The sequence below is a fragment of the Camellia sinensis genome, chromosome 3 (assembly GCF_055761805.1).
Source record: "Camellia sinensis isolate YWXY chromosome 3, ASM5576180v1, whole genome shotgun sequence".
Taxonomy (NCBI): Eukaryota; Viridiplantae; Streptophyta; class Magnoliopsida; order Ericales; family Theaceae; genus Camellia; species Camellia sinensis.
In genome coordinates, this window is record NC_138963.1 from 54,000,698 (window position 1) to 54,012,057 (window position 11,360).

An 11,360-nucleotide genomic window follows, 5' to 3' on the forward strand; every position below is an offset into this window, starting at 1 on the left:
CTCGGTGTATTATGTATTTAGAACTATAGACACGAACATGTGCCGCTCATGACATGTAGACTCATTTCTTGCTTCCGTCTCATACTACCTTCTCAAGCCACCTATGCTACCAATAAATTGCACTCTGAACTGGGCCTGTCCTTTCAAACTCATATTTTACCCTCCTCTTCTGCAGATATTGGTCCTATCAGTCAACTGCGACCCTCATGTAAAAGCCCCTGATTTTCCTAGCTCCGAACTGTCCGATACTGATGATTTCAGCAGAGGCCCAATCTCTTCGAGGGTGGTCTAATCCTGGCCGTTCACTATCCACCAGTGGACCTGCTTTTACTTCTACCCTCTCCTTCCCCTTCTAAAAGAGGTGCAGCCCTGACATAGATTCTCCCAATCGTGGTCAGAAGCTCAGCACTTCACCTACTATCCAGCCACAGAGAGAGAGAGAGAGAACCCTAGATTCAATTGTGGAGAATTCCTCTGTTTACCGAAGTTACCTAAATAGCTTGACTCGAGAATATGTGAAATTGTAAACTGATAAAGACTCGGCCAAATAAAGAAACGTCCAAACAGGACTTAAAACATTTATCATTGCACAATATATGTAATCCAGAATACAACTTCTGTAGAATTCAATCTTAGTTAGACATGGGAGAAGCCTAATCCAATCAAAAACAATTCCAGCCACATGAACAATCTGTACATACCTTAACAGCTTAACCAAACAAACACAGATTCAAGTAATAATTGAAAAAAAAGAAAAAGACAAAAGAAAAAGACGGGAGCAGTAAAGAAGAGAGAGAGAGAGAGAGAGAGAGAGAGAGAGAGAGAGAACAAGCCACAAAGAACTACCTAAGTATATAGGAGAACAACAAGAGGTGGCAATGAACTCTTATACAAAGGCCCCTGAATACAGAAATGTGTTATATGAGAAAAGCTTGATGTAACAAAAAAAAAACACTGGGTGCAAGAGCTTCAACCGGGATTCTATTATGAATCAATAAACACATGTTGAACCAGTCCTCCCACACAATAAATAGACACTCCCCGATACCCACGAGAAGATGGAAGCATATCAGAACATTTCTTGTGTCCGTCTCACACAGCAGCTAACTTTTTTCTTGAAGTCATCCCTCCTCTCTCGCCATTCCTTCTGCAATTTACATAAAGCAAACAAAAAATCGCTCATATAATAATTCTCTTCCAACACAACTTTCCAGTTGGGTACCAATGCCCTTCTTAAAATTGAAAGAAATGTGCCAAAGTTGATAGATGAATCCAATAAGGATTCGAAGTTCAAAAATTGAACATTCAAATAGAACACAATTACAGAAGTATGTTTATACCAATTTATTTATTTTAGGAAAAAAAAAAAAAGAACTAGTAAAACAGAGGAGAAATAAGACATTCTCTTTAGCAAAGCACACTATGTTACTAACAAACTGCTTTGCATTGTTTTAATATATACCAGCATGATTATTCAACTGAAAGAAGGGTAATGCAAAGGTTCCAGATTCAACAGTTCTTCCCAACCCAACCATCCACTATTCAGTCATGTGTTGACACTCACTACTCAGCAGCATTTGTTTTAATAGTGTTGCATCCATGTCCTACAAGGGATATGCACTATGTTACTTCACGTTAGGGTTTGAAGAGTTAAAAATCATTGACCCTCCTTGTGGTGGTTTCCTGTAAACTAGTGGTGTGCCAAAAACCGCCCAACATGCCACCCCGCCCTGTCCCGATCAGTACCAACCCATGAGGTTTGGGAGCATAGGTGGTGCGGGTTGGGTGGGTTTCATGCTTAATTTGGCGAATTGGTTTCACATACAATTTTAAACCATCCAACACGCCAATAAACTGACATGAAACCCCAATATACCTTTATATATATCCTAGAAAGCACAGACACTCCAAAATGGGTGTCATGTTAGTGTCCGACACATATTAGACATTGACACGCTGCGTACACGTTCACATGTTGGACACACCATGTGGCGTGTAAAAAATTTTAATAACTATTTTTTTTCAGGACACTTCATGAACATACATGTCTTGTGTTTAAACACACCTCAAGAAACTTCTGTAGGTTTTTTTAAATAATAATTTTAAAAAGTTGATTTGGAGTCAAGTAAAATACATAACACACAATGCAGGGGAAAGTAGAAAAAATCATAAAATATACCCATATATATCTATTGATGGCTCTTATTTCTTTGTGCCATAAAATTATATCATATACATAACAAATATAAATATATATTACATCCTGCCGTGCTTGTATCTTAATTTTTTTAAAATTGTTTTTCCATATCCGTACTTGTGTTCGTATCTTTGTCCATATCCATGCTTCTTAGAATGAATTCAAATTTGGTGAAGCCTCCACCCAATCCACACTCCCCAACTTAACCTTAATCTAACATACTACCCTCATTCCCATCTCTCCCCTCTTCCTCTGTAATCCATGTGCAGCCCCCAAACTCCCAGCCCCAACAACCCAATCCTTCCTCCACCTCCAACGACCACCCCTATCACTTCTCATCCTGAAACTCCGTGGCCTCCTTTTTCCTTAGATCAATTCTCTTTTGGTTCTCATCTATGAAACCACTTTTCAAACTGAGTTACGTTGTTAGACCACCTACATTTTGATAATGGATTTGAGTGCTTTTGTTGCGCTATTTGTATCAGATCCTCAATTCAGAGATATATAGGTTGGTTTGGAATGTTCTAAAAAAGTGCACTTTTTGACTTATTGGCTTATATGGGTTGGGTTTGGATTGGGTTTGATGTGATGTGTTAGAGAGGTGGTGTGATTTAAATAAGATGATGTGACTTAAATAGGATAGTGACTTTTTGACTTTTGTATTATTTAGTGTACCCCAAACCAAGCCCACCATGCATCTTTTCCTTCTGGAATGGGATGATGATGCCTTGAAGCTATGAAGCCTACTGAAGGTTTGGTCGGATCCTACCTTTGTCATATTCGTGGTATATATATATAAAGATCTTAATTCACTTTGTATTTCCCCATTTCCCACTTCTCTCACTACCCCCTCACTGTGGCCTTTTTTCTTAGATTTGTTAGTATTTTCTTGGGACAATTACATGTTAGAGGGTTACAGAAAAAAAAAAAAATTACAAAAACATGATAAAACATTATAAATATTAATAATTAAAATCATAATATTTTCATTATTTTGTAATAATTTTTGAAAATACCCTCTGAATAGTAATTTCCCCTATTTTCTTTCCTTTGATTGGTGTTGGGATTCAGAATTGATAATAAAATTTTATTGAAATAGCGAAAGAATAATTATAAGTTGTATGTATGTAAACTGATTTTTTTTCTCCCATTGTGTACCTTTTTTGGAAAAAAATTTCCCCACCCACTCTACCAGCCCAAACCACAGGTTTGAAACCACCAAAAGACTTGATGAACTTGCCATTTTGAGCATGGGAGATTTGGTCATGGGTGAGCAAATTATCAACCCATGTAAACAGATTAAGTTTGAGCTTTACCTATATACAGATCTAGTTAACCAAACACACTATAGGGCACATAAAACACAATTGTTTATTGCAAATACACTTATCACTTGTGCAAATACATTTTCTGACCAAAAAATAAGAGAAAAGAACAGAGCACAATAAGTTTGGCAAGTTGCCAAAAAGCCAAAAAGTTACTCAAAAAGTTAAAAAGTTATCACTATTTACCAAAAGTCAAAAATTACGGCTGCACAACTCCCAATCCTAATTTTCCTCTACACACTAATTTATACAATTTTTTAATACACATTTTTCCATAAAAAGTCAAAAAGTTAACCCAAACATCCATATTTTTTTCCTCAATTTCTTAGTCCAAAAAGACAAAAAGTACACTTATTTAGGACACCTCAAACAACCCCGTAGTCCAAGTTATATGCATGTCACCTGTAAACCTTAACAAAACAGATATCAAAATACTATAGCATGCAACAAAAAGATTAAGGAAATCCAGACATTCATTGTTGATGCAGTAATGTAATTATATATCTATATAATAAAACATAAAGGTGTTTGAAAATGTGCGTTTCTTATAATTGGTTAGAATGGCTGGGATTGTTTTGAATAAACCTTGAATGGCTGAGACCATTTTTCCAATGTTTTAGATCCCGCCCATTTCCTTTTCTATCTCATTTCATACTATCATTTTTCCACCTCCTCATCTGTCCATATTCTTCTCTCAACCCCTCTCCCTTTACTTTTACAGCCGTTCTCTCTCTCTCTCTCTCTCTCTCTCTCTCTCTCTCTCTCACACACACACACACACACACTCACCCTCTCTCTCTTTCAGACCCGAGCTTTCACTCTCTCCGCAAAGAACATAATAAGCGATGAAAGCTCACCACCTATCACTAGGTTTGTCTCTTTCCACGTTTTGTTGTTTGTTTCTCAATTTTTCACATTAATCCCTGATTTGGGTTGTACAAAAAGAAATCAAAACCCTAGATTTATATCTGGGACTGGGAGTTATACCCCAAAATATCAAAATATGATTTCAGAAAAGCCCTCAATTTTTGAAATCAGAATATGATTTCAGAATTTTTTTTTTGATTCAGTAAAAGGTAACTTAAAGTGTGTGTTTGTTTGTTCATCTCTTTCCACATTAAGCCTTGATTTGGGTTGTACAAAGAGAAATCAAAGCCCTAGTTATACCCAAAAATTCAATATGATTTTAGAAAAGCCCTAGATTTCTGAATATGATTTCAAAAATTCAGAATATGGTTTCATAATTTTTTTAAATGATTTTAGATAACATAAAAGTGTTTAATTGTATGAAATAATGGACTTTATGCTTAATTAGAAGGGGAAAAGCTTGAAGAAGCATTAATGGCATGTTATTTCGAATAGAGTGCTTGATTTGAAATTTATTACTTATTTAATTAAGTGTTCTTTATATCTTTTCTTATTTCATTTTTCTTCTCTGTGTTGTAGAACATAAATTTTGAATCAGATTAAATGATTCTTAGAATTGCTAAAAAAAGTGGTGATTTATTGTGACAGACTTTTGAATAGTGGGTTTGCTCATCTCATCCCCCATTTAGGATAAATTATTTAGGCTTTTAAGTTTTGTTATCTTGCCCTTGAAGAAATAACAATTACATGATACATCCCATCTCTTTTTGCTTAATTTGAACATAAATATTTTTATTGAAAAAGATAGTAGTTATAAAAGGGTTTTGTCTGATTAACTGCTTATAGGTGATATAATCAGATTTTGTTGATGGGTTCTTATCTTTAAATACTTCATTGTTGTTTATTTTTTAAAACTTATTACAATTTATTTTTATTTTTTTTATGGTCTCCAAAAGGGAATGATAATTTTTAGATTTGAAAATGCGTAACAGGTCTTTTGGGCAAAGGTGAATTTTTCTCCTTTTGGGTTTATTAGTGGATTCATTCTAGATTTGTTAATAATTTGTAGTTTTCTATTGGGTTCTCCATTTACAGTCACCCACAATAAGAAAATAATAAACATTTATATGCCATTGGAAAATAATTAGTGGTTGTAAATTGTAATATTAAATTTGTTAACAATATGATGTCGAATAATTATGCACTCTTCCCATGGTAATGTGAGTTGGGAGGTATAGATAAAATGATGTTAGAATATGATAAGTTTGTTTGTTTACATGAGGGTTGCACAATGATTACTCAAATGAAGGTAACAATTGGGGATCCATTTGGTGTCATTGAAGCAATTTTTTTGTTGTTAGAATTCATTGTTCTTGATCATTGATTTTCAGGTTTTTGATATAACCATGGTAGACAACTTTTGACTTCATGGTTAAGTTTTTTGATTAAATTTGTTCTATAGTTGCTCTTCCTTTCTTCCTATAATTATTAAATTCAAGCATTAGTTCTTTTAATTTTTTGCCATTTTCATGTGGTGTTGTGTTGATTCTTTTGCTGCACATCATCAATTTATGAGTTTTTGATATTATCAAAGGTATGAAATTCTCACACATTTTTCTCTTTATTCCATCTCTTTGATTACTCATAAATTTTTTCACAAAGCTATTATGTTTTGATCTGTTACTTATTTGGTCTTTGATGAGTGTTGGGTCTTTGATGGCTCTGTTTTGGAAGCATTAGATTGTCTATTTTAACATAGAAACTTCCACTTGAATAAGTATGCTACTGTTGATATATTTGCTTTTTGATAAGCACTAATAATAATGTTTTGTGTTAAGAAATAAACTCAAATTTAGATAGTTTCAAGGAGTCGATGTTTCACTGAGAACTTCTTGGTTTACACGGGTAAGGTTTGGATTTAGAACTTTTGTGATATTAGTCTCATGACAATAATAAGAAGTTTCATGCATAATAATAATAATGATGAATGATGATGACAATGTTTTGTGTGTATTTCATATGTGATTTTAAATTAAAATCAGGGTTTTCCTTCGATTTTGGTTGATGATTAGTAAGAGATATATAAAGTGTCTAACCTTTGGTTAATTGTGGGAGAAGGATATTTGATGGAAAAGCATTTCCCCCCTACATTATAGGATTCATTCATTGGATATTTAATTGGATATGAGGTGTGGAAAACATTAATAGGCTACATGGTGGCAAGAATTTTTTACGCTCTTTATTGTGTCATTTTTGTCAAATTTCTTTATGTTAGTTTTTAATTTTTTTTTTCATAATCAAAATAGGAATTTTATATGTTTGTTCTTTAATTTGCATTACGGTTAGGGAATGTCATTTTAGTTAGTCAAAATTGCGTTGGAGTGTCTTTATGCACACGTCATCTGCTAGTATATATATATTATAAGATAAAGAAAGGGTAATAACTGACTTTGAAAAAAGAGAAAGAAAAAAGGGAAAGGTTAAAAAAAAAAATGGAAAATCTGAATACAACCAAAAGACACTTACCGCTGCTTCTATGTTTGCTGGAGATTCATCATTTGGACTGGAAAGCATTGAAATGATACTCAAAACTATACTTTCAACCTATTACATCATTTCAAAAGTAGTTAAACTTCTAATATAGTCATAAAATATAAAGGGCAAAGAAAACCTCTCTCTCTGCCTCACTCTATAGATATACACACACGTGTTTGTGAGTGTGCAGTGTGAGCACACTGACAATACTAAAACATCATAATAAGAAGCACAATAGTGCATCCATGTCAGGCACCGACGCAACATGTGTCCGACACACACTAAACTTCTTTTTTTATATATAGATTTTTTTAGATCCGGAAAGAGGGAACACAATATAACATATTCTGACATACAGTATGTACAGGCGACCAGCGTTCACTTGCAAGCTCATAGCCATTCGGGTCCTCACCAGGAGGATGGAGAATTGATATGCAAACCAGCCCATCAGTATAAACTGTATTGTTCAGCAATCAAAATCAGTTTCAAACCGCATTCTAATGTCTGTAATGAAAAACATGCAATAGTAAACAGTGACTAACCATTGGGATGCCAAATCTTTGAAATAAACTTCACCGTTGGTGGGCTATTTGGGTAATTAGATGGAAAACTCATGATGGCATTGAAATATCCTCCATCACTGCCATTAGGTAATTTGTAAGTGCAAGAAAAGGTCAAGAAACAGTTCATCCTAAAGGTATTTAACAGAATTTCAATTGAGTGGGCAACTCAAAATTTGATTACAGCCAGAAATTTAAAGGGAGATACCCTATGCCAAATATGAGCTGTCATACTACAACTAGAAGAAATTACTTCCATGGCATAGAGAAGAATTAACCACTGAGTTCATGATGCAAACAAAATCATGCAATACACACACAAGCCCCAAAACAAGTTTGAGCGAAGTACCAACTTGCAAACCAACAAATAGGTGGGGTACTCCTACACAACTAATGATGAATACCAATTGAACTGATAAAAATTGGACATGCAGAGTCAAACGAAAAAGTACAACAAAATACAAAATTGGAAATCAAACAAATAACATAGAAAATACTTTTGGACAATTTCTAATCCTAATAGCAAAAACACAAATTTTATGATCATACCCACTCAAAATTGGGGTAAACCTAAAAAACCAAATCACATCAACAACAATCTACAATTGCCCAACAAATCAAACAATTTTCAAACACATGAAAAAGCAAAAAGCTGCAAAACCAATTATAAACAGGGCATGACCATTATATTGACCCTAGATCACATCATATCAAACGGAAGCACCCATTATCATCAACCACATATGAAAGTGACACTAGGACACAATCATGCATATGCACACACAAGCCCAAAACAAATTCAAGCAAAGTACCAACTTCCAAAACAACAAATAAGTGGGGTACTCCTAAACAACTCATGGTGAAAAACACTTAACTGATAAAAATTGGAAATACACAGTCAAACAACAACAACAAAAAATTTACAAAATTGAAAATCAAAATCAAATTTCTAACGCTAATAGCAAAAAACTCATATTTTAAGATCATACCCACTTGTGATTGGGGCAAAAACTCAAAAAACAACCATACTAGATCAACAACAATCTACAATTGCCCAACAAATCAACCAATTCAAACACGTGAAAAAGCAAAAAGCTGCAAAACCAATTATAAACCTAGCAAGCATGGTCATTATATCAAACCCTAGATCACATCATAACAAGCAAAATCACCCAAATTATCATCAACCACATATGAAACAGACCCTAGAACACATTCAGGCAACACACAGACAAGGCCCAGAACATATTCGAGCAAAGTACCAAAGGTAACTGAACTGATTAAAATTGGACATGCACAGTAAAAATAAATAAATAAATAAATAAATAACCTACAAAATTGGCAATCAAACAAATAAAATAGAAAGCTTTTTGTGTTAGAAAAAAACAAATAAAATAGATAAGTGGCACCACTTTTGGACAAATTTCTAACCCTAATAGCAAAAGCACTCATAATTGGGGTAAAATCCCAAAAACAACCATATTAGATCAACAACAATCTACAATTGCCCCCAATAAATCAACCAATTCAAACACATTTGAAAAGGCCAAAAGCTGCAAAACCAATTAAAAACAGAGCATGACCATTATATCAACCCAGATCACATAAAATCACTCAACTATCATCAAGCACACGTGAAACAGACCCTAGAACACAATCAAATCCAATAAAAACGCAATCATTGAGGTGGGTATGATTGGGAATGCATACTAAAGAGTCTCGGGCGGTCCAATTATGGTGACGCTCCATTCAAAGATGTTTCTCTCGTCAACCAAACCAGCTGAGAATCCATCGACAGGGTGCTTACAGAGATCTGCAAGCCAATTAACGACTAATCAAACACACACACACACACACACAAACAGAGACGCGACTATATGAGAAAAAACAGAGAAACTGAGCAGTACCTTTGAGTTGTTTCTGAAGGAGGAGGCTTCCTTGTGTGGCCATGAGAGAGAGAGAGAGAGAGAGAATTGAAAGCTATGCGATCACAAAATGAGGTGAGAGAAGTTTGTGAATTTGGCCTGGCCTCTCTATGTGGACTAAACTGCTTGCGCGAGAGAGAGAATTGAAAGCTATGCGACCACAAAATGCGGAGAGAGAAGTTTGCGAATTTGGCCTGGCCTCTCTATGTGGACTAAACTTGATTGCGCACACAGATATATTTGGTTTGGTAGTTTGGATTGAGGGATTTGGCGAGAAAATAAAAATTAATAATTGCAGAGAAAAATAATTTCCTTTTGTTTGAAGTGAAAATTAGGAATTGATTTCTCTACTTATAAAGAAATTGCAGGTTAGCGCAACTTCAATCCATTGCTAAAATAGTTATCAAAGTCATATAGTATGGTAGCTCGGATAAAAATAACTTTTTTAATGGCATAGTAACTGTCAAATTTGACAATTGTTAAATTTGTTGTCAAATTTAGCACCATTTTTGGCAACTGTCAAATATACAAACTCATTTAAAATCAACTGTTTTCTTCCTTTCCTTCCTTATCCTTCCCAGTAAAACAAAGTTAATTTTTGTAAAACCAAATTCACCATTTTTTTTTAAATAGAAATTGTTTAAAACAGAATTTTAATAAAAATATTGAAATAAATTATTAAAAATGCTTTCAAATTATAACAAATTTATAATAATTCTATATTTTTTTTGTAGGTCTCTCATCTATTTCAGTGTCTTTTTTTGTCTCTCTCTTTACACTACAATTATCTTTTCGTCGTTGCCACTTTCAAACTCATTGTCGTTGCTTCTAAATTTGTTGACACTGCTACTGCCGTTTACAACCATCGTCTAGATCTAATAAATCACCACCATTTGCAACCGCAGTCTATATCTGACCGAGTTGTATTTTACAGATACAAATTCGTAGTTGTTTCTTCTAGATTTGCCGTCGTCATTTCCAGATCCATCACTATCTTGTCTAGATCTGAAATGAGTCACCACCATTCGTAACCATACTCCAATCTTTGATATTTCTATTCTTCCTTTATGCCTTTCTATTATTTTTGTATTTCCTTTTTTTTGTCAAAATAGTTCAATTTCATCGTGAGAGTAAAATTTCACTTAGTGAAATTTATTTAAGCCAAATTTTACTGTGAGACATTTCACTCTATTGGTGAGTCGCAGACAGTTCTATTGTGCTACGTCAGTAAAATTTCACTTCGTTGTTGCTGAAAAATAGGTTGTCTGTTGTCAACGACAAGTTGACACCGCAACTGGAGGTAGCAGCCAAAAGTGGTAGTGTTAGTTGGAAGTGATAGAATAATAAAAATTAAATAAGGATAGTTTTGTTCCAAAAAAAAAAAGTTAATATTTTTAAACTAATTAACATATTTTAGTTGTCCTTAAATTAATGCAAAATATTAGTTAGGGAGCTAAATAAAAAAATACCTTGTTTAATATACTGGTGGTGTTTGGCAAGTGGTTTTGGGGCTAAAATAGCCACAAAAAACAAAATAGGCTATTTTAGCCACAACAAACAAAACATCACATCCAACTCATAATCATTACACTCTTCTCTCACAAAAAAGGTCAAAAAAGCCAAAAAACCAAAAAACCCTTCCCAAGCCAAGCTTTTTAGTCCAGGCTAAAATAGCCAAAAAAGCCAAAAAGCCAACCCACTTCCCAAACGGAGGCACTATTTGTTTATTGATGAATATATATAAGAAATGATCCCCCTGTTTGTAGTAAAAGCTCAATTGGGCCAGGCCGATAAGATTATTGGTCAGTAGGACAATCTACCCGCTTGGGAGGCCAACTATTGTTAGAAACTTAAGAAATGCGTACTCGTGCGGAGATGTGTCATGCCTTTTGTATTTATATGACACAGCGTATGGTTGCCCCTCTACCTATAAACCACTCGTTTACTAATT

The 11,360-nt window shown here is 34.2% G+C and overlaps 1 protein-coding gene across 2 annotated transcripts; it reads right to left on the minus strand.

The window, feature by feature from the left end:
* Positions 1 to 548: 548 nt before the first annotated feature.
* Positions 549 to 9,863, minus strand: LOC114310675 (ubiquitin-conjugating enzyme E2 7). 2 transcript variants are annotated; one of them, XM_082917481.1, is made up of 6 exons: positions 9,392 to 9,863; positions 9,195 to 9,297; positions 7,467 to 7,564; positions 7,281 to 7,381; positions 6,916 to 6,993; positions 549 to 1,147 (listed from the first exon to the last, which is right to left on the minus strand). In XM_082917481.1, the coding sequence occupies exons 1-6, from the start codon at positions 9,432 to 9,434 to the stop codon at positions 1,070 to 1,072; spliced, it is 501 nt and encodes a 166-aa protein (XP_082773607.1). In that variant the 5' UTR covers positions 9,435 to 9,863; the 3' UTR covers positions 549 to 1,069. The 2 variants fall into 2 exon arrangements, with proteins under 2 accessions (XP_082773607.1, XP_082773608.1); XM_082917482.1 differs by lacking the exon at positions 6,916 to 6,993 and having other exon boundaries at positions 9,392 to 9,823.
* Positions 9,864 to 11,360: the final 1,497 nt, after the last annotated feature.

Coding starts and splice junctions, on each gene's coding strand:
- LOC114310675 (XM_082917481.1), bottom strand. CDS start 9,434: ATGGCCACACAAGGAAGCCTCCTCCTTCAGAAACAACTCAAAG. Junction 7,565..9,194: donor GGACCGCCCGAGACTCTTTA/GTATGCATTCCC, acceptor ACCTAATGGCAG/TGATGGAGGATATTTCAATG. Junction 1,148..6,915: donor CAGCAAACATAGAAGCAGCG/GTAAGTGTCTTT, acceptor TGTAAATTGCAG/AAGGAATGGCGAGAGAGGAG.